This window comes from Natator depressus, chromosome 11, assembly GCF_965152275.1.
Source record: "Natator depressus isolate rNatDep1 chromosome 11, rNatDep2.hap1, whole genome shotgun sequence".
Classification (NCBI taxonomy): domain Eukaryota; kingdom Metazoa; phylum Chordata; order Testudines; family Cheloniidae; genus Natator; species Natator depressus.
Window position 1 is genome coordinate 27624106 of NC_134244.1, and position 23484 is coordinate 27647589.

Here is a 23484-nt window from a genome sequence, read left to right on the forward strand (position 1 = left end):
AATTTATTTACCATAAAAGTTGGGTATTTGGATAAAAAGGGCCACGTATCTGAACTGCCTCTAGTTTATGTTTGCAAATCAACCAACCAGACCAATGAGGTTTGCAAGACCAAAACCATCCCAGATTTTGTCAATTTGTTAATAAAACAAACAAACAAACAAGCCTAAATAATGAAATATGAAATTCTGAGCAAAATTTTCAAACCTAGATTTCTAAAGTTAGATTCCCTAAGTCCTTATTTAGATGCCTAAATAGAAGTGGCATGTTTTTCAGAGATATTGAGCAACCCCTGCTCCCAATTAGGAACCAAGGTACAGAGACTATGCCCAGATGAAATTATCTGCAACAAATTCTACAGAATGACATTCACAAAGTCCAGTGTTTCCATTTTCATGGTATTATAGTTACAAAAACAATTGGACACACAACATAGGTTTTAGGTTCCTTAAATAGCATGTAAACTGTTAGCAAAGGAATAAACATAAAGTAGAAGTTCAAATACTTACATCGCTTGCCAGGATGGCATTATTCAAAGCCAACACTGTATTTTTGTCATCTGTGACAGACAGTTTGCATCCCCTAAGGAATTCTCGGTCTAGTTTGTAGTCATACTGTCAGACAAGAAAAGAAAAGCTGACAAAAAGTACCCCAAGCCTTTGCTGTGAAAGAGTGATGGAGTGTGGGAGGGAGGGAGTATAAGCTAATATAATATTTTCTAGTTTCCTCACATCACTCTGTTGCAGGGATGCCTTGGCTGCTTGGAGAAAGTCAGGTCTATCAACAGTCCATTGCCAATGAGCCTTGGTTGCTTCGTATTTCTTCTTGTAATCCAGCTGTTTAAAAAGAAACATTAATGAAAGTCATATCATTCATAAACTCAATATGTACAGAGCCTACTTCTCCCCGTGCCTGAACAACTGCATGAGAATTGGGAGAAGGGAAGGAAATCATGCCTGGAAAAGTACACGTCCATGAAAGCAGCACTTTTGGGATGTGCTTCTCTTCTGAGTCATGAACAAATGCAGAGGAAGTCTATTTGTGATGATTTTCCCCCTGCCAGGTTGAAGGAGCATATGCAGGACTGAAAAGTGGGCATGGCCTTGAAGAAAGTGGATGTGTTATCTCACTAGCCTGTCAGTGCATGCTGGATCCACCCAATGGTGTGAAGGCCTTCAGCCCTTCCCATGTAGAACTTATGCTAGCTACAAGATTAAATCAATTAGCATGGAAAATAGTAGGAGCACCTATGCCTCCATACCTGAGGAATTAGGAGGTGCCTGAAGAATAAGTGGTGTTTGTGCTACATGTTGGAAATTTTGTGTGCATGGATAATGCTTTTAAACTCAGCATTTCATTTCAGCCTGTGATAAAACAACACATTCTTCAAAGATCATCAAAATTATCTGATAAGCAAAAGAACACAAAAGACCAGGTTGGGGGTTTCAGCAAAATCCAGACTTAGTGGAGATGCTCCAAATTTATAAAATTTTCTATATTCTGGCTGTGATTTTCAAAAAAGATCATAAAGGGGCCTAGTCCCAATGAATTTCAATGGAAGGTGAGTGCCTAATTCCCATAGAGTCCTTTGAAATATCAGCCATTGACAATAACAGTGAAAAGCATTAATAGCACTGAACTCACATTGCTGTTTACTTTGTAGGCAGCTTTGGCAGCTTTAATATGAACAGCATCCGGTACAACGTTGCAGTGAGACTTATTCTTCTCATAAACTTCTTTGTATTTCAGCTGGTGAAAGAAACATATTCTGAGTCTTTATTTATGTGCCACAACTCCATGAAAGTTCAATAAGAACAGCACGTGGAATTCTACTTTTAAGCAATTCCCCTAATTGTTTAATTAAAAATTATAACAAAAAAGGAAGAGGCATCCATAGATCTAGTTTTCAGCCATCCCACACACAAAAGATACACTGTCTTCAGGTAGAGTTCCATTTTCATAGAAACATAAAAATGTATCAGTTTAATTCAACATGAAATACACAGTCCACACTAACTTGTGTTGAAAGCTTTTGGCCAAGATTTTCAAGTGACTAATTATTCTGGGTGCCTTCATTGTTGGGTGCCCAATACAAGATACTTTAAAGGGGCCTGATTCTCAGAGGGTGGGTGCTCAGCACTTTCTGAAAATCAGGCTTCTTTAAGGGGGCTCAAGTTGACTTCCAAAAATGTAGATACCCCAAATCACTGGGCACTTTTGAAAATCTTTGTCCTTCAGGATTGTGTATGGGCAACTAGATAATATTAATACTTTCTACTTCTCATCCATATGTCCCTCATTACTGTTGTATCCAAATGCCTCACAATCTTTTAATGTATTAATCCTCAATGACACTCCTGTGAGGATGGGAAATCCTATTATCCTGTTTTTACAGATAAGGATCTGAAGCACAAAACAACTGAGTGACTTGCCCAAGGTCACATAGGAAGTCTGTAGCAGAGCAGGGACTTGCACCCGGAGCTCTCAATTCCTAGAGTAGTGCTATAACCATTGGACCAACCTTGCTCTCTTATACTTTCATCCTTTCTTTTCTATAGCACCATTCATCTAAGAATTTCAAAAGTCTTTTACATACATTAATTAATTTAGCCTCAGAACACTGCTCTGGGGTATTTATTATCCCCACAGTATGGATGGGAAAATGGCATGATAGTGATTAATCCAAGGCAATACAAAAGCTACTGGCCAACCCAGGGAAAGAAACCAAGAAACCAGCTAAAAAGATAATAGCTCAACCTGCAGCTTTCATTACAGGTAAGAGCTGTTCTATTCCAAGCATCATTATCCCGTGAACTATGCTGAAAAGGTACATGAATGATTATAGCTTTTCAGTTTTTTTAAACATTGTTATATTCCCTGTGAATGTGTCAGATGCAGCAGGAGGAATTTTGAATTAAAATAATATTGATATATTCTAATAAAAGGCAAGCTGTTATGGCAGCGTTACCTACTAGGTAGAAAGGAACAGTATTGTGTAGTAAAATAAAGGTACTGATATCAAATGCCAGGCATAATTTACTTACATCACTTATTCTGTCTTTGACCTTGCGCATAAGTAGTAAGAGAGGGGTGTCATGGATTGTGGTGTACCCCTTAGACTTAGCCTTCTCAAATTCCATCTTGTAAATAATCTGTGGGTAAAAATTGTTAAATCGTATTATTCTGGCTAACCATGTAAGCATGTAAGTCCTTTTAAAAAAGTCAAGTTGAAAAATATTTTATTGTGGCTGAGGAGGACTCAATTTTTTAATTAGCATACTTCACAGGTCACAATTCAGAGTAGGAAGATAGACTTAAGATATATTTAGCATTATGACATTATGGTAATTATACTTACCTCACTGATTTGCTTGTTGACTTTTGCAGTCCTCAGATGTTCTGGGGTATCTACGATTGAAGTAAACTTGTCCTTCTGCATTTCATACTGCCTCTTGTATTTGAACTAATGGGGGGAAAGAAGAGGACGTTAACTAGACGAAACAAGAAAACATTTTCAAGGAGAGACGCAATCATGTTAAGATTGCGTACTGCAATGTATGGGCCCATCTCCCACTGAAGTCAGTGGAAGCTGGGCATACATGCACAGACAGAATGTGGCCCTACGAGCCAGACTGCATGAAGCTCTTATTTATATTGGAGCATCTGGGCCTGCTTGTGTGAGTTACTCCCACATGTGGTCTCATGAGGATTTCAATGTGAATAAGAGCTCCGCAGTCTGGCTACAACTACATCGGCCTGAAGGTCTAAAATAGAACTCTGAGATTCAAAAGGATTCTAAGCAGTTCTGTGAGGTCAGTGAAAGTGCTGCTTTTGTTTTTAATCACACTGGACCAGATTCCCTTTTAAAATCAGTACCAGGCTGAAGACTTTAATTAAGGTCTGGGAAAATATAAACATGGCAGACTAGAACAAGCAAACCCTCTAAATATTTCATTGAGTGAGAAACAATATCGGGACACCAATGCCATCACAATGCTTGAAATATGTGTGTATAGTTTTTTTAAGGGTCATTTTGTCCAGCTCTGGGCCTAATCCTGTTCTCACCAAATACACTGAGAGCAGGACTGGGCACAAGGAATGAAAATTTACTACAGATGGGCTAGGGACAGGTGGAGGAAATCCAGAGTTTTTAAAAAACCTAACTCTCACTTTATTCCCTGAATCATCCAAACTGAGAATATTTTGGTTACAAATGAGAAAATAATGCATGCATTAGAGACCAGAACAGCAAGGGACACAAAATAAAGACAAGAGCGTACAAACAACACTCAGAACAGACTTGTCTCAGTGTCACTTAACTCCTCTCATTTCAGCAGAAATACCTGAGAGGAGTTCACATGAGGCTGAATGTATTTTTTCACGCAACGCACTGTCGACCTCTGGAACTCCTTGCCAGAGGGTGTTGTGAAAGCCAGTACTATAATGGGTTCAAAAGGGAGCTAGATAGATTCATGGAAGATAGGGCCACAATTTGCTATTAGCCAGGATGGGCAGGGATGCTGTCCCAAGCCTCTGTTTGCCAGAAGCTGGGACTGGGTGACAGGGCATGGATCACCTGATGATAACCTGTCTGTTCATTCCCTTTGGGGCACCTGCCATTGTCCACTGTCAGAGGACAGGATACTGGGCTTGATGGACCTTTCATCTAACCCAGTATGGACGTTCTTATGTTCATTTTTTACTGAGGGTTATAATATGGGCCAGTAGATGAATGGAAAGCCAGTTCAGGCTCCTATGGGAGCTGGATCAGGCTTAGGGTATAATAGGTATAATTTCAGATGCTCCATTACCAACTAAAGAGTAGCAAATGCATGGGGAAACATTAGAGCTCAAGATCAGTAGAAATTCAGAGAATTCATAAATATTAAGATGATAAAAAGTCAAGCAGCTAAACAGTGTATATAGTGCCTTCCTGCAATAGCAGCCATTCACATTACCTGGCTCCACAAGTTTGTGTTGTAAAGCGCTGTCAGCATATCTGGTCTCAGAATTTCATTACATCCATGTTGCAGGAACAACTTGGCACTCGACTTGTATTTTTTCTGTCCATGAAAAGAGCAATGAAGCACAAAAGATACTTGTGAAGCCAACGAACAACAGCACAGCTTTAGATTCCAGTCACATGCAGAGTGATGCGATTTAGGCAAGCATAATATGTGTACTCACACCATTGCACGCCTGGACAGCCATATAATTTTAAACATGTATTTTTAATTAATGGTGCCAGATTGTAGGGCCTGCAATGATTTACCAACTCCTTAAAACAATCAAAACACTGAAACACCTTTTGGAAAATAAGAATAAATCTTAGACCAAAAGAGCATTTAACCAATGGAACAAGCCCACAGTGGCCTTATATTTGCAAATTAGATGGAAAAAATAAGTGTAAAAGTCATTGAAAAGAAAAGAAACAGTCAAGAATAAGTGCAAGATCCAACATCCACTGAAGTCAATCAGATTCTTTCCATTGATTTCAATGGACACCGGATCAGACTGTAAGTAAGAAAGATGTATATCGGATTGTTGTAATCCTATCAGTCCCCGGATATTAGAGACACAAGATGGGGAAGGTAATATCTTTTATTGGACCAACTTCCACTATGTAGGCTTGAAAGCTTGTCTCTCTCACCAACAGAAGCTGGTCCAATAGACGATATTACCTCCCCCACCTTGTCTCTGTGAGAAACATCTCATGTAAATATCAATTGATGCACAATATTTGAGAATACATAGAGAAACAACAGAGTCTAGTTAACTCAAAAAGCAGCTGTGGTCTTTGGGTGGCAAAACAGATACTGTCTGATAACCCTGAACTAGAACACTGTAATATCATAGGTGAAACTATGACATCATTGGCTATAGACATTTCAGGCAGATTAAGATGCGTGTTGTGTGCTATCCAGCCACATTTTGCTTGCACTAGTCAGCACTGCTACAGTAACTGACTGCTCAGTTCATCTCTTCTTTTGGCCAGTAGGATTCTAGGCTCATCCACAACAAAACTGTAATTATCTTTCCTCTTCTCGTACTCAGATGTCTATATTAAATTGTAGCATACTCAGATGTGTATATTAAATTGTAGCAAAGTAAAAAGGCGAGGGCACAAAGAAACATTGATATAACAGTTTCAAAGCTGACATCTTATTGTGCATAATATTTAATATTTAAAAGGATACTGTTCAGTACCTCACCCAAATTAGAAAAATAAAGAAAAAACAGAGGAAATGTAGATCATTTATAAATAAGGCTAAGATTTTGTCATGGATATTTTTACTAAAAGTCATGGACAGGTCACAGGCAATAAACAAAAATTCACAGAAGCCATGACCTGTCTCTGACTTTCACTAAAAATATCACTGACAAACTGGGGAGGGAGGTGGGTTCAGCACCCACCACTGATAGAGCTCCAAGATCCCTGCCACTACAGTGAATGGGAGCTCTGGGGTCCCGCTGCGCAGCGGCTGAGCAGCTCTGGGGGCCCCACCACCACCCGTGGTGGCTGGGAGCTCCGGGGGGTTCCCTGCCACCTGCAGTGAGTGGGAGCTCCAGCGTCCCCTGCCACGGGGACTGGGCTGCTGTGGGGTCCTCTTGCCTGCCGTAGCAGCTGGGAGCTCCACGGGAGTTCCCCCGCCACCTGCTGTGTCTGGGAGCTGCAGGGTCCCCCCACTGCAGCTGGGAGCTGCAGGGTCCCCCCCACCAGGGCAGGTGCTGGGAGCTGTGGAGGGGCCAGCTGGGAACTCCAGCCCTGGGGTAGAAAATGTCACAGAGTTCTCTGGGAGTCACGGATTCCTTGAGTTCTGTGACCTCCGTGACATAATTGTAGCCTTATTTATAAAGAAATTCCCAAATTTATATTTAAGGGTACAAGGTAAAACTTAAGAAAGACTACAACCCCTTTCTACAACCCTCTCATAAGCTGCCTTGTAACACCCATTCTGCATTCAAAAGAACTTTGGCATGTGCTGGTTCTTTGTAATATCTGCAATTGTGAACAATTATGACACAGGGCTCCGGAAATACAATCATTTTTTCCTATACCTAGAAGAAGAAATACTGTATTGTATCTGATACTAAATGTTGACATTTTAATGGTGACCACTGTGAGAAGTGTGAGCCGAGTAAAATAAAATATCTAGATGCTATATTCGGAACATCAACTGTCATGTCAAAAAGTGCCAGAGGTTGAGTTTGGTTATATTCTGGAGATCTGTACGCCAGCTTTAAGATGACAAAAACTATGTCTAGAACTGTTTGAAAAGGGCTTAATCCATCATTTATAAAATACAGCATCTATTCTAGGAGTCACAGTGGCTACATTATCAGACTACTTTAATCTCAGCCCAATTGCATTGATTACCATTGTGCATTGTTTCTTTAAATCTGCAGCAGGAGCTGGGGAATTCTAGCCTGAAGCTCTGTGGTGAAACACAGAGATGGATAGAATCATAGAATCATAGAATATCAGGGTTGGAAGGGACCTCAGGAGGTCATCTAGTCCAACCCCCTTCTCAAAACAGGACCAATCCCCTATTTTTGCCCCAGATCCCTAAATGGCCCCCTCAAGGATTGAACTCACAACCCTGGGTTTAGCAGACCAATACTCAAACCAAGAGAATAGATCTGTGGGTAGTATTGTTTTCCTAATGCTATTGAAGTTCTTTTTTCAGTGTGATTCTTTACCATTTTCACAAGATAATCACAAGTCAAGTTTTACTGATTTAAAGCCCTGTTGCTAAAAAGGAAACTGATACCTTTCTGAGTTACTGACTCTTTATTGGTCAGAAGCTGAAAGAGCTCTTTGCATTTTCACTGCTGAAATGTGGGTCAAAAGGTTACTCTGTTTTAGTTATAATACACCTACTTTGTGCTACTCATCACTATAGATATCAAGAACATCCCTGCCCTTCTTCATTTTGGTCTAACTTTAAGACACATTTGTTTTCAGTAGTTTTTTGTTTATTTCAATGTATTTTCCACTATGCAAGACAGATGAACTTTTAATTTAATGTTATCATGAAGAGCCTTGAGATGCCACTTCATCATGATATGCTATCCAGGTCTGTTACTGTACTTACCTCATTCATTAGCTGAGTAGCATGTTTAAAATGCCTATTAATTGGACAGTCTGCTACATACTCGAACTGAGACTTCGTCTTTTCAAATGACTCCTTGTACTTACACTGGAGAAAACAAAGAAACTAGTCATTCCAGAGTAAAATTAAAAGAAAGACCATGAAAAAATATGAATTGAAAAAATGTCTACATCAAAAGAATAGTGGAATCATCACAAAACCAAACTTTGAAAAAATTCTTCCAAATGTCATGAAGAGATTTATTTACCCCACTGTAGAGGGCTTTGTTCTTTTCTGCCAGAGCAAGATCAGGAGTATCCCAGGCATAACAACCAAAGCCTCTGAGCCATGATAAGTCTTCTTTGTATTTAACCTGTAGAAAGAAAGTAAGAAGATAAATTTAAAAACTTGGAATAATTTCAAATGGCAACAAAAATTAGCATTCTATTAATGCTGAAATACCATCCAGATCTAAGTCTAACACACAATAGTAATAGTTCTGTGAGTTCCTGCATCAATTACCTTGATAACTACATTTGTTTTTATACAAATAAGGTGCCAGCTTGTACCCTCAGTTAAATCATTAGGGTTGCACAGTTGTAACTGAGAGCACAACCCGGCCCAGAGTCATTAGATGAAATCCTGACTCCAGTGGGAGCGTTGCCACAGGATTTCACATATTAAATATAAGCCATGAAAACAAATGAGCATTGTTTTTATGTCTCAATAACATGCTCATAAAAAATCACCACTAAGATAGTTAAAAGCACCAGTGTCTTTCGCATGTTGTGATAAGCCAGAAAGACTGCTAAAGTGCTGCTAGGGGCTTGTCATGTGACAAACAAGTTCAAGCAACAGAAATCGTGCCCAATTCAACTTCCACTGAAGTCCATGGGAGTTTTGTCACTGCTTTCAATAGGAAGTGGCCTTATTCAGTTGATTTGCTCTGTTGATTCCGAAAACATGCCAGGCAACCGTGAAACTGATCATTCTTTCATGTCAGCAGAAGATACCTGCGAGGAGTTAAGTGACACTGCAGAGGCCTCCATTTTGGACACCTGCTTTAAAAATGCAATGTCTAATATACAATAACCGTTCAAACTCACATCGCTGATAGCATCTGTGACTGCTCGATGATGATAGTGCTCCGGCCGGTCTGGGATAGATCTCCAGATTCCCAACTGGCTCACATAGTTTTCCTTATATTTCACCTATAAAAGGAGTTGAAAAGAAAGTTGTAAATGTTGTAAAACAGTTCAAAATCATAACACATTAGTCACCCAATTTTATGACATTCCTACTTCTCACTACTGACTCTCCCCAAAGACGTCCTTAAAATGTGGGGCCTGATTCTCATTTACATTAACCTTTTACACCATTCTAACAATGCAAAGTGGCCTTATATTGTAAATGAGAATTAGGCCCAGGATCTTTCAGTGGGAGGGAATTAACTATAAAAGCTCTAGTTTCGTACAGTTAATGACAAACATTAATCGGGACTAGAAATGCTGTATACGTACACTGCTGATGTCATCAGTGACCTTGCGATGATAGACAATATCCAAGGCATCTTTCACTGTGTGATATTTACCCTTTGCCTGCTCAAAGGTCTCTTTGTAGCGCAGCTGATAAGAAGAAAAATATGAACAAATTAGTTATATAGCCTGCTAGCAATTATTAAAGCTAAATGTGTAGGCCTCTCTTAAGTCCAGAACTGCCTCCATAGCTGCTCGCCCACAGAAACTTATTTTTGGTCTCTCAACAAAAACACGTCCTTTCTATAAGTGTAGTCACGCATTGCCACCGGTGAAGTTCCACCCAGTTTCATTATGGAAACTGGACTCATGAGAAGGACACAGGGGGATGTATCAGCTCCCATCATGTTAATGTGGCACCTAGGAAAATTTAACAAGCTTTGTTGCCCAAAATTAACTGCCTGACTGAGATCCAAACTGGAACTCAGTCAGAGAGGAAAGATTAGGCCCATCAGAGCAGGGATTTTCCCTACTCACCTTTAGGCTATGTCTACAGTACAGCCTATGTCGGCAAAACGTATGTTGCTCAGGGTTGTGAATATTCCACCCCCCTCAGCGACATATGACAAGTTACACCGACATCAGCGTTCGTCCGCACAGTGCTAAGATGGTGGGAGAGCTTCTCCTGCCGACACAGCTTCTGCCACTCGCGGGGTTGTTTTTTTGTGCTGACAGGAGAGCCCTCTCCCATCGGCACAGAACGTCTTCACCGCACGCACTGCAGCGGCCCACCTATACTGGTACTGCGGCACCGCTGCAGCGCTGCCCATGCAGACGTGCCCTAAGAGCGAAGATGAAGAAGAAAGGCACGGAAGTACCCTGCACGACAGCAATGAGTGCTGGGTTTGGTATAAAAACATCCATCCTTTTCCCCAAGCTTGCCCTGAATGGAGGAAAGAAAGAAGGTCATTCCATTTTGAAGTTTATTGGAAATTCCCCAGCCTCCACAGGGAAGAAACCCAGATCCAGCACAGGGAGTTCGGTTGCATGAGAGCTGGGAAGCTTTTTCACAGTGCAAAAGCTCCAATCACTAGTGCAGAGCTGAGGTCTTTTGCCTTTCTATTTTGGACATGTGTAACTGAACAAGTTGACCTGATGGACAGACCAATACATATGGCCCTTCAGGCTTTTAATAGCCCAGGAGGCAATCTGCAATCAAAAATGTGCACCACAGATCTCATTATATAACAGAACACTTCTACAAGTAACTTTAAATTAATATTCCACACTTGAAACAAAAACTAACTTCATCCTCAAATCCTTACCCAGGTCAGCTCAGACAGAAACTGATTTTTAATGAATCTGCATTCTAAGTAAAAGGGAATGAACTCTCAGTGAGGATTGAGATTTATTCCTCAAACAGCATTGAGATGAAGAAGTGGGATAAAAGCATTTCTGTGCTTGCTTCCAGCATCAATACTTTCATTCTAATCTATATTATTTGTAAATGTCACATGGGGAAGCAATTCATTTTGTCCCGATTTATTTCTCTCTCCCTCTCATTCTTTCCTTTTTTTTGACGAGCACATTTGAACACAAGATTGGCTGGAAAAAAACAAAACATAAAAAGATATATGATGCCTTGAGTCTAAACATAGGAATCTCACTGACATCATTTTAAAATCAGCATGGAGATGGAGTGACAGATACAGCATGCACCATAGTGGGATCTGGATGCACGGGCAGTCTTTATTTTATATATTGCCATTTGTTCATTTCCCCCTAGCTCCTTTTCTGCTCTATCAAAAGATGAGAGAAAGTATCAGTGATGATGTCTGCGGGGTACATACATCACTAGCATTCCAGTAAGCCTTCTTCGCCCTGATGAGGATAGGCGTGTCAGAGACAGTTGTGTACTTGTGCTTCATCTTCTCATATTGGGCTTTGTACTTTTTCTAAGATCAGATGGCAGGAGAGAAAAGAACAAAAATATAATTAGTTACAAAGATATTTGCCCAGCTGATTTTGTGTTAACACCCAGGGAAGCTACATTTAGTACACTTTGTTGACCGTCATTACTGCAGGATACTAAGTGCATTCAACTTCCACTGAAGTCGATGGGAGTTGAAGTTGCTCAGCAGCTCCTGAAAGGTGCTCAGCACCGTGTAGAACCAGGTCCTAATCAATCTGCTCTGCATGATGCCTTACAGAAGGGTGGACAACATTTTCTATTTGGGGGTAGGGGCTAGCGTTAAAAATCACAGTTGCTGATCATCACTTTAATGAGTAGTTTTGTACCATGACAACATTTGTCCACTTTTAATAAACACAAAAACCAGCTTCTGTTCCAAACTCAGTGTTTCCTGTATTTATTAATGTAGCCCGTAAAGGGTTTATTTTATTTTCTTTACGGGGGGGGGGCAGTGCTAATGTTACGTCTATGGCTTCATAAGTCTGAATATTACAGACATGCATTTAGAAGCAGATGATTTTTCTCTTTTATAAAACATTTCTATGTGTTAGAATTATATATTAAATGAAAAACTACCCAGGGATCATACAAGGAAATGTAATACTTAAGAATCAGAAGATTTAAAATAAAATAAAGGTGTATTCTGTTACCCCTACACACTCCACCCCAGTAATGTTAGAATTGGAACCTTCACTAGCATAACTGTGCTGAAGATGGGAGCAGGTATCTTACCTCACTGACCATGTCCTTCACGTGTTTTGCAAGCGTTAAGGCTGGAGTCTGATCACCAACATGGTGATGGGGTCTCTCTTTGGTGGCTAGCTCTACATACAAGTACTGTGACAAGGAAAGAAAAACAGAATGTTAGAAACATATTTTCTGAACAAACTTTATCTTGGGAACCCTACAAAATGACTGTGTGCTGAAAATGCGTACGCACACACAGTCACCGTGAAAATGTAATCCACTCATACATCTTCTAGGTCCTCCCTCACCTCACCCTTCTTCTATCTCAATACTCTGGCTACTCCATAAATGCCAGCAAAATATTTACAAATCAAAATCCCAAATGAGCGTAATAGCAGTGACCTTCACATGGCCCTTATCAAGAGCTTTTATTCTGGGCCATCTTTAAAAAACATTACTGATTATTTACAGGATCAGGGTTTCACCTTTAGGAACTGGAAAAACTACAGGGAACATACCCTGGTGTAAATTAATAACACCTATGGCAGCTGCACTAATTAAAAGCAAGTTTCTGGCTTTGACAACCACATGCAGCACTAAGGGAGAAGGAACTCTTTGTACCCTCTGCCTGTGTTTACACACACACACACACACACACACACACTAGACCTACATGTTTATCTAAACTGTACATGCAGGTTTTTCACATCACTTGGCAGACTGCACAGCAATTAAAAAATGTCATCATTTTACCTGGCTAATGAGCCCATTAATAAAGACAGATTTTATTGGCTACCTTGGATTTTAGAGAATTTGAATGGAATTGTATTGGGGTTTAATAAAGATTTCTGCTACTTCAGATGAACAGAACTGGACATGTTTGTTAAAGAAACATCATGAGCTTGAGAATCATGTTGTCATTTGAAAATGTGTATTAATCATTACAAGCCATCCCTAAGATTTCTAGGTTGACATGAGAAGGGTTGTGGGGAGCACTGTAGTAAGATGGATTCAACAATCAACACAGATTCCCAGCCCCTTTTCTATTAAGGAAGGATTTTTACCTGACTCTGTATTTTCTGTCCTTTCTTGGCTCGTAAAAAATCTGGTGTATCAAGGATTGACGTGAATTTTGTCTTTTGCTTCTTGCCTGCAGCTCTGTAAACCACCTAGAAGGAGACAAAGCCTGGCAGTTATTTCCTTTGTTACAAATGTTCAATTAGCATTTAGTTAATCAAAGCTGGGAAAGGTTAAGGTCTAAAATACATCAGGAAAGCCAGTGAGATGATCTGAGCTTCTTTTGATCACTGCCAACCTGAACAGATAAAATAATGCAATACCTACCTCACTCAAATGTGTCTTCAGCTCCTGAACTTTCCTGTATTCGGGAGTGTCCAGAACCACACTGTATTTATCCCGCATCTTCTTTGCCGTATTGGTGTAGACGTAATTAGACTGAAAAGGTAATAAACATGACGTATATGGAAGCTGCAGTATTCTCAGCAGTGTATAGAAAATGTACAGGGGACCCTAACCTGGGTAACCCATGATACAACGGCATCACACTCTATTGCTAATACTTTGAATCAGTTGTCTAGCAGCACGGCATGAAACACTCTGAATTCCTTAATCATTCTGATGTAGCACCTACCACAGATCATCTTGACAACTGTGCATCAGTAAATAATGAATCAATGTTAAATTATGTGTCAGAAAAAAAGAACATACCCAAAGTTCCCGCAAATGACGAGCACGGACCATATCAGGAGTATCATATAGGAAGCAACCCAGGCCCCTCAACCACTGTAGATCCTCTTTGTATTTATTCTGTGAAGCAATCATAATAACAGAAAATTAAAAGTTGATCCTTTTGGAAAAAAGTGAATAATCAAACAATCACATTATTTTAGCTTGTACATAATTTAAATGTCAAGTCAAATTCTTCTCCCATTGACATCTGCACATGTGTGACTAGGAAGAGAATTTGGCCCATCACATTCAAAGGCAAGGTATATTTGCTTACATCACTTGTGATATCTCCAACGTAGCGACAATGCATCACTTGTGGGGTGTATGGCAAGGAAATCAAGTGTCCCTGCATCTTAAAGAAATCTGCCTTGTAGATCAGCTGAAAGACAAAGGGAAAATATGACACATATTTAATCACGCTGAATATACCAAGCATCTCCTTTTAATAAAATGGAAAAATGAGACATACATCACTGATAGCTTCCTGTGTGGCTTTGACTTGGCGAATTTCTGGTGTGTCAGGGGTGGTATGAATCTTGTCCTTATTTTTGTGGTATATCTCCCTATACAGCCTCTGCACCAAAGGAGAGAGTATTCCATGTGTTAAAACAGAACTCTTAAAAGAAAGCCATACAGCATCCGGGTTAGCAGAAAATAAATAGCTATTGCTCTGTTAACCCCAGACTTCCTTCTACTTCCATGCCCTAGACAGTACAGAAGGACAGGAGAAGATGGAACCACTTTACTAGAAAGGTTTGGTTCTTACACGGTGAAGACACTTCACAACAACTATTCTATTAACATCTTGGAATGTGTTACAGAGAATCTAAGGCCCAGATCATGGAAACACTTGTGCATATGCTTAATTTAAGCACATGTTAAAATCAATGGTTAAGAAAGCGTGTGGGTTTTTTTGCAAGCTTTGGGCCAAAAAATGTTGAAAATATGGATCTCACTAGCACAGAGACATCACTTTCTCAACAGCTTTTATTAAATAGCAGCTAGTTTGTTTTATGAAATTATGTTGTAATGTATTTTATTATACACCAGCAATATCAAATAATGATGCATTAATACAAACATATATAATTAACATTTACAGTACCTCGTTAAGAACTTTATTCACTTTCTTTATATACTCAAAGCCAACAGCTTTGGGTCCAAGAGTGTAGCCTTTAGCCTTGATGTGCTCATAGGCTTCTTTGTATTTAAGCTGTAAAATTAAAAAAGAAGTTTTAAAATAAAAGGGTGTAAGAACAATCATATATGGTGTTGGCTTCTGACGGCATCTGTAATAAATGCCTGCTTATCTACTACTATTTACAGCCAATATAAATAAAGGACTACATTCAGGGTTGGCGCTTCTGTACAGCACAAAGCCAGACTTTTAAAGGTATTCAGATGAGAGTAGGTGCCTAGGCACGTCTGAAAAGCCTACTAGGCATCTATCTGCATTTGTAAGCACCTAAATACCTTTAAAAATCTTTATGGGTAGGTGGTGTATTGAGGACTCCAAAGGATGTTCATAGAATCATAGAATATCAGGGTTGGAAGGGACCCCAGAAGGTCATCTAGTCCAACCCCCTGCTCGAAGCAGGACCAATTCCCAGTTAAATCATCCCAGCCAGGGCTTTGTCAAGCCTGACCTTAAAAACCTCTAAGGAAGGAGATTCTACCACCTCCCTAGGTAACGCATTCCAGTGTTTAACCACCCTCTTAGTGAAAAAGTTTTTCCTAATATCCAATCTAAACCTCCCCCATTGCAACTTGAGACCATTACTCCTCGTTCTGTCATCTGCTACCATTGAGAACAGTCTAGAGCCATCCTCTTTGGAACCCCCTTTCAGGCAGTTGAAAGCAGCTATCAAATCCCCCCTCATTCTTCTCTTCTGCAGACTAAACAATCCCAGCTCCCTCAGCCTCTCCTCATAAGTCATGTGCTCTAGACCCCTAATCATTTTTGTTGCCCTTCGCTGGACTCTCTCCAATTTATCCACATCCTTCTTGTAGTGTGGGGCCCAAAACTGGACACAGTACTCCAGATGAGGCCTCACCAGTGTCGAATAGAGGGGAACGATCACGTCCCTCGATCTGCTCGCTATGCCCCTACTTATACATCCCAAAATGCCATTGGCCTTCTTGGCAACAAGGGCACACTGCTGACTCATATCCAGCTTCTCGTCCACTGTCACCCTTAGGTCCTTTTCCGCAGAACTGCTGCCTAGCCATTCGGTCCCTAGTCTGTAGCGGTGCATTGGATTCTTCCATCCTAAGTGCAGGACCCTGCACTTATCCTTATTGAACCTCATCAGATTTCTTTTGGCCCAATCCTCCAATTTGTCTAGGTCCTTCTGTATCCTATCCCTCCCCTCCAGCGTATCTACCACTCCTCCCAGTTTAGTATCATCCGCAAATTTGCTGAGAGTGCAATCCACACCATCCTCCAGATCATTTATGAAGATATTGAACAAAACCGGCCCCAGGACCGACCCCTGGGGCACTCCACTTGACACCGGCTGCCAACTAGACATGGAGCCATTGATCACTACCCGTTGAGCCCGACAATCTAGCCAGCTTTCTACCCACCTTATAGTGCATTCATCCAGCCCATACTTCCTTAACTTGCTGACAAGAATACTGTGGGAGACCGTGTCAAAAGCTTTGCTAAAGTCAAGAAACAATACATCCACTGCTTTCCCTTCATCCACAGAACCAGTAATCTCATCATAAAAGGCGATTAGATTAGTCAGGCATGACCTTCCCTTGGTGAATCCATGCTGATTCAGCTATCTCTGTGAGAGCTTCTGCCAGAAGGGTACCCCGGCACAAATCAAAGCCATGCTCTCCCACCAGATCATCCTGATTATCCTGCCCTTCCTCAGGGATTAATTTTTCCTGGGGCAAGGTGGCTCCCACTGACATAGGATTAAATCAAGCCCAAAATGTGACCCTTATGAATCCTGAACTATGGAAAATAAGCCACAGATCTTTAATGGATACATATCATGCTAACTCTGAGAGATATCATGGCACATTTGAATTCTGTGGCTCAAAATGATGTAGCAGAAACTAACCTTTAGGGAGCTATTTCTGTTGCGATAAGTGATTTTGTTTCACTTCTCATGCATTTGATAAGGTATAAATATCAGAGGGAAATTTATGTCATGATAGCAAAATATTCAGATCTCTGTACAGTTCATCAGCTTTTACATATACTCAGGGCAAACACAATCGGCTGCAAAGCTGAATAGTAACTTCCATATAGCAATATTGTATGTTCACATTGGATGCCTAGAGATAACCAATATTCTCTTGCAAATCATATCTTAAAACAACTTAGTATATTACTTACATCGCTGCCTATGTATTGGACATGTTTAGCAAGCTTAAAGCCTGGAGTATCTGGTGGGAGTTTGTATCCAGTGGGGAGGGCATGTAAACCAGCCCCTCGGTACAGATTCTGCAGGAAAAGTAAAAGAGTTACAATTACATAAAATATGTGACAGGTTTCAGAGTAACAGCCGTGTTAGTCTGTATTCGCAAAAAGAAAAGGATGCATCCGATGAAGTGAGCTGTAGCTCACGAAAGCTCATGCTCAAATAAATTGGTTAGTCTATAAAATATGTGAGGAAGTTTGTTGGTATTGCATAGCAAGTATCTTCTTTGCAATGGGCCAAAGCCCCCCCTGATTTAACTCCACTGAGGTCATCTGAGGCATACAGATAATAGAGATACATCAGGTATCCTTGTACATTCACAGAGATTTTTTAGTTTAATTTTAGAGCAATTCAGTACAGTCTAGCCAGGATGGGCCAGAGGAAAAGCCGAAATCATCACATACGCTGGGTTTTGGATATAAGGAAGAGGTGTGGAGAAAATGAACTCTCTGTCTCTAAACCCAGAATGCAATGGAGAAATGCTGGGTGGGTCTTGGACAGGTGGCTTTGAACAGACTGTATTCTGGATCTCCAGTCTTGGAGTGCAGCAAGGAGAATGACAGCTTCACAGATTGTATTGCTGGCTGTGAAAGGTTTGCATTCAGAGCTGGCATCTTCACTGAGAACAATCGTAGAGAATATAACCAGTTATAATGGGGAGAATTCCCTGGAGTTTTGTAAACTGGAAATATACACTCACAGCTCCCAACAGAGTTGAACAAGCGTATGTGACACCCAACAGCAGAAGTTGGCCATTATTCTGTAGTATCTTATTAGAAATGAAAACTTGATACTTACTTCACTCTGTATATTATGAGCATGCTTTGCCCGCACCAAGTCCACGGTTTTATCTGTGGGGGTCATTTTGCCTCTAATGTTATGCACATATGCATGGCGATAGACAGCCTAGGAAATAAGAAAAACCAATTAGCCTATTGATACCATTTTGTGATAGGTGTTTGTCTAACCCAGCGGTAATCAAAGTGGGTCACGACCCTGTTTTAATGGGGTCGCCAAGTCCCAGTGCCCGAGGGCTTCAGGTTATAGGCTCCCTCCTGGGGTTGTATAGTAATATTTGCTGTCAGAAGGCGATCACAGTACAATGAAGTTTGAGAATTCCTGGTCTAACTTATTGTGGGTCAATTAGTGTTTGCAGGCTTAACAGGACCATCTTTTGAAATATATGGAAGGAAAAAGCTTCACATTCAGGGTATGTCCATGTAGAACATGCTTGCCATGCTGCTGAAACCAGCTGTTGCCTAATATTCTATTGATGGTATAGCAAAGGGTGGTCGTGGACCAGCATGAAGTGATTCCAACATGTCATTAAATGTTACATTATTGGAATTATTGAGACACGATACATATCATACAGGGATCAAATGTGGTATAAATACTTACATCGCTCAGATTCTTGCCACTAATGACATTCTGGACATAATAAGGAGTGTCAGTGATCATGGTGTATTCATTCTTCATTGACTCTGCCTTAGATTTGTACTTAATCTGCAGAGAGAAAGAAAACAATTTGATTTTTGTAAGTCTGGTTGTTTAATTAAACAACTTGCCTATGCACAATGTTAGTAATTCAGTAAAGTAAATTATATTTAAGCAAAAAGAAAAGAAAAAAGTACTCAGGTGAGACATTTTACCAGCTAAAAACAGTCATAGCACTGCACTCGGGGAACTTTAGAATACTTCAATAACACAACATTAGAATACTTCAATAATACTTCAATAACATAACTATTCTGTCATTAATTATTTGTATGTACCATATAAAACCATGAGCCCCAAAAATTCTAAATAAAAACTCTTGAGGAGATGTGTTCTTTGTAATCAAAACCATTATCTACAACTACTTCAACTGCTTAATCCTCAGCTAATAATGAGTAAGAAAACTTTGCCTTAAAAAAAATTGACTAATCAAATCAATGACATATTATTTCTAGATTGTATGAATTTTCATTCAGTGCTGCTGTACAGAATACACAGCACAGTGGCCCTGTCACAGCTTCCAGGGAGCCCTGAGATAAGTACTACCCAGAGCCTACACCTCTCACCCCTTCCTGCACCCCAGCCCTGCCCTGAGCCCCCTCCCACACCCAAACTTCCTCCTAGAGCCCACACCCCAACTCCCTGCCCCAGCCCGGAGCCCTCTCCCACACCCAATCAGTGGCCCTGATTCAGTAAAGCATTCCCTTTACAGGAGAGAATCTCAGCATGTATATCCCACTAATGTCAATGAGGCTTAAGCACTTTTCTGAATAGGCATGGACTTAAACAAATGCTTAAGTGCTTTCCTGTGTGTGGGGGCGGGGGCGGCGCTATGTGACAACACCTAATTATTGCAAATCAATAAAATTTAAAGAACTCAACCTGAACATTTCAGTGTAAGGAGGAAATGCAATGCCCTTCCAGGCTTCGTCCCCATGGTATTTTAAAGAGTGAGACTAGATGTGAAGCAAACTGAAAAGCGGAACCAAACTAGAGACAGTTCAAACTTACATCACTGCGAAGATCATATGCGTGTTTGGCATGCAGAATCTCAGGAGTATCCCAAACAAAGCAGCCAATGCCTTTCAACCAGTTGAGGTCATCCTTGTATACAATCTAAAGTATTACAGAAAACAAGGAAGTGTTTGAGAATTTCACTACAGCTTAATCCCTTAGCTACATATTAACCCTAGATGGCAGCTTTCAATAGTAAATATCTTTTCCAATATTCTGAAACTAATTTGCCTGGATCCTGGTACAACAAGTGCTATTGGTTCTTTCAGCTTTTAACTGAACTGCAGGTGCAGGGTGAGGGAGACTATACAATTAGAAGTAGTTTGACGGGAAGGCTTTCAACTAACCTGTATTTTGCATAATGATGCATTGCTGCCGAAATGAGTTATAGACAGGGCATTTCAAAATCCAGGGAATTTTGCCAAATACAAATGATTAGTGTCTCTCTCAGATTCTGGGCAATTTTTTTTTCAAAATCTGAGTGTTTTTTTTTAAGGAAATACAACTAAAACATACTGTAAAAAATCTAAGCAACTGTGTGAAAATTTGTATTTTCTGAAACTAAGCAGAAAACACAAATCTTCCGAGAGATCATAAACCTGTGCTAATGCAAGGAATTCTCACAGTCCCTGTTTCCAGCTGCTATACTTATCAGTATGAAAGACAGTAATAAAAAGAAAGAAGTACTGAAAAAAGACTGCAATTCTGAACTTTGTTGGTGTGTGTATCTATTCTGTGGATGAAATTCACTTTACCTGCATATAGACAGAGTAACTGAGCTGCATCCATCTACTGCCTATAAATAACACTTGCATGTTCTACTGCGGCCACTGGATTTGCAGAAACACAGATGCTATGGCCCTTACTCTGGCCTGCCCCTCTATTGGAGCAATCATGGAGAGCCTTTTGCCGCATGGGTCAACCCATCCGGGGCATCCAAATTTCCAGAGTACTTAGCACTATTGATTAATTACTCTGGGTAATTTATAAACATAACATAAGAAGGAGTTTGGAGAACTGTCTGATCACTAGACTTGCAGTGCTGTGGTCCGATGTTTATACGGGGGAGAAACCAGACTGTACCTGTTCGGCTTGATCTAAGCTAAACACCTGTGGAATAAGCAATATTTTTAAACAGTCTTGGACAGCTGTTATGTGTGGACATAAAACAATGCACAAATATTGCAAACTCAAGACATTCCAACATTTTTTCTGCAACACAATTTCACCTACTACAGACAGAAGCTAACAATAGAAATCTTTTTGAAAGTTGAACAGAATATAATTTGAATTTTGAAAGTTGAACAGAATATAATTTGTAGGCTTACTTCACTGAGCTGGTCAGTGACTTTTCGAACATGAGCGTTGATCTGAAGGTCTGGTAGGCAGGTCCACTCATGGAGATGTAGGCGATAATCAATTTCACTGACTTTTTTCTGTGTGGCTCTAGCAGCTACAATGTCTACCATGTCTGGAAGAATGTGGATTTTGGCCTTGTTCTTTTCATAGACTTCTTTGTACAGACGCTGTGAAATTAAAATATTATGTTAATAATGGGAGAAAAGAGTGACACGTCATTTTAAATTGTTGATTTTCTTATGCAACAGAAGTTAGAACAAGAACTTTCATGTTATAAGTAGGGTCTTTAACATGGTAGTTTTTGTAGGGTAGACCCTGTTCTACAGATACACTACCAAAGGCTGTAGCAAAACAAACAAAAACATATTTCTATACATATTGGAGAAAGTTTAGTAAATATCAATAGTTGCCACACACATATTTAAATATGAAATCTTGATTAATGTATGTGGTTGCTTGGACTATCAGGAGAACTGAAATTTTAAAAAAGAGCCTTACATCAATGTTAAGCTTGCCAACTCTAAGGCATCTTGCTGTGTTGGGATCATCTTCAACGCTTCTGGGTAGAGTGTAAAGTGCTTTAAATTTATCATATTCTTCCCGATACTTGACCTAAGCAGAGACAAGGAGATAAAATGACTTCCTCCAGGAAGACAACTACATTTTTAGAGACAAATTCACTGGTGACTGAAGTGGGCACAACTCCTTTGAAGTCAGTGGAGACTGAAAGCAGTTCAGGGCAGGGTCTTGTTTTCTGTTTTGTCAGGTGTACCTATGATGTCATATAGATAACGACTACTTCCAGAGGAATTTTGTAAAAGAGCAGGAATAAATGAATTGATAAATTTATTGTAAGAAAATAATTCCAGCTCTCTATATTTACAGAGGTCAATATAAAAATGTTCAGGAAGGGAACTATCTTTTATGGGTCTCAGTTCAGCAAAGCAGCTAAGCATGTGCATGAATCCATCCATATTCAGCACATGTGTAACTTCAAGCACATGTTTAAGTACTTTGTTGCATAGGATGGACTGCTGAATGAGGCCCATCTAGCATACGTCTTGTATAGTGATTGTCAGGAAGAGCTTTCCAACAGTACCGCAAAATGTGAATTTTGCTCATCAAAAGATTAATCACAGAACTATGTCTTTAGTTCAACCTATGTGGTTAAATCCACCAAATGTAACAGTATCTCAAATTCAAATCTAGCCAGAGGTTTAGATCCTGTTGTCTTACATCTAAAAATTGGAAGTATAAAAAGCAAAGAAGTTGCTGAAAGCAAACTTTGGCTAGGGATATAAGTCACCAATCTTTTATTGAAGTATTTGGTAGAAAGATTGAGAAGGGTGTTGTTTCAAGCAAGAACCAGGTTGTGGTCAATAGATAATAAGGCTGCCAGGGAAGAAGAAATTACTTGCATGAATGACTGTGTACCTACTCACAGACACACATTTGAAATAAAAATAAATAGCAATATTAAATTTTTGTACAGCTGTACTATGTAAATACAAAGCAGAAAAGGACTTTATTGCTAGCATTAATGAGCTGCAAAGATAGAGAAGCTTAAAACATGACGTTCACTTACAATACTAGCATTATGCTTCAGTTCTTTGGCACGAGACAGAGAGACGGAATCAGAGGATATTTTGTAACCAGTGGCTTTCACTTTATCCCAGGCTTCCTTGTACAGGTTCTGAGTGGGGATACAAAGATCTCTGAATATGGTTTTCAAAACTCTTATGTAATACACAGTATAGGAAAGCATTCAAAATCCTTTGTATCTTAACTTAGACCTCGGCAGACCTCTGAACTCTTACTCAAGCCCAGTAGACTGAATGCTGGTTCAGAATAATCACCCACCAGGCTCAAAAGCTCATTCCATGAGTGACAAAAGCCACGGTTCATCCACTGGGGCCCAGTCTCCTGCAAGAATTGGTCCCCAATTGTACTTTGATACAGGGAATCAGCTTATCAATACACTGTATTTTGCCTAGTATCTGGAACTAAGGAGTTTGCAAAAACAAAATAAATCCCATCACACTAGCTCCTTGAAAGAAACAAAAGAGTTAAAAACACTCACATTGCTAAAAAGATGTTTCAGATTTTGGGTTCTTTCGTGATCCACTGTTTCCACCACAGTTGTATATTTGTCCTTAATTTGGTGATAATTTTCTTTATATTTCACCTTTAAGAAAGATATAGT

At 39.9% G+C, this 23484-nt stretch overlaps 1 protein-coding gene across 1 annotated transcript in view; it reads right to left on the reverse strand.

Annotated features, from left to right (window-relative positions):
* The window catches only part of NEB (nebulin), a 196328-nt gene that overhangs the window by 36744 nt on the left and 136100 nt on the right, over positions 1-23484 (reverse strand). The window contains exons 107-132 of the mRNA XM_074967337.1: positions 23362-23466; positions 22867-22974; positions 21780-21893; positions 21251-21448; positions 19920-20024; positions 18813-18917; positions 18210-18317; positions 17327-17434; positions 15080-15187; positions 14444-14548; positions 14249-14353; positions 13954-14052; positions 13570-13680; positions 13290-13394; positions 12271-12375; positions 11417-11521; positions 9612-9716; positions 9198-9302; positions 8360-8464; positions 8095-8199; positions 4957-5061; positions 3357-3461; positions 3043-3150; positions 1643-1747; positions 730-834; positions 508-612 (exon numbers count right to left, since the gene is read on the reverse strand). Of these exons, the coding sequence (XP_074823438.1) occupies positions 508-612; positions 730-834; positions 1643-1747; positions 3043-3150; positions 3357-3461; positions 4957-5061; positions 8095-8199; positions 8360-8464; positions 9198-9302; positions 9612-9716; positions 11417-11521; positions 12271-12375; positions 13290-13394; positions 13570-13680; positions 13954-14052; positions 14249-14353; positions 14444-14548; positions 15080-15187; positions 17327-17434; positions 18210-18317; positions 18813-18917; positions 19920-20024; positions 21251-21448; positions 21780-21893; positions 22867-22974; positions 23362-23466 (2847 nt within the window). The remainder of the gene's footprint in view (positions 1-507; positions 613-729; positions 835-1642; positions 1748-3042; positions 3151-3356; positions 3462-4956; positions 5062-8094; positions 8200-8359; positions 8465-9197; positions 9303-9611; positions 9717-11416; positions 11522-12270; positions 12376-13289; positions 13395-13569; positions 13681-13953; positions 14053-14248; positions 14354-14443; positions 14549-15079; positions 15188-17326; positions 17435-18209; positions 18318-18812; positions 18918-19919; positions 20025-21250; positions 21449-21779; positions 21894-22866; positions 22975-23361; positions 23467-23484) is intronic.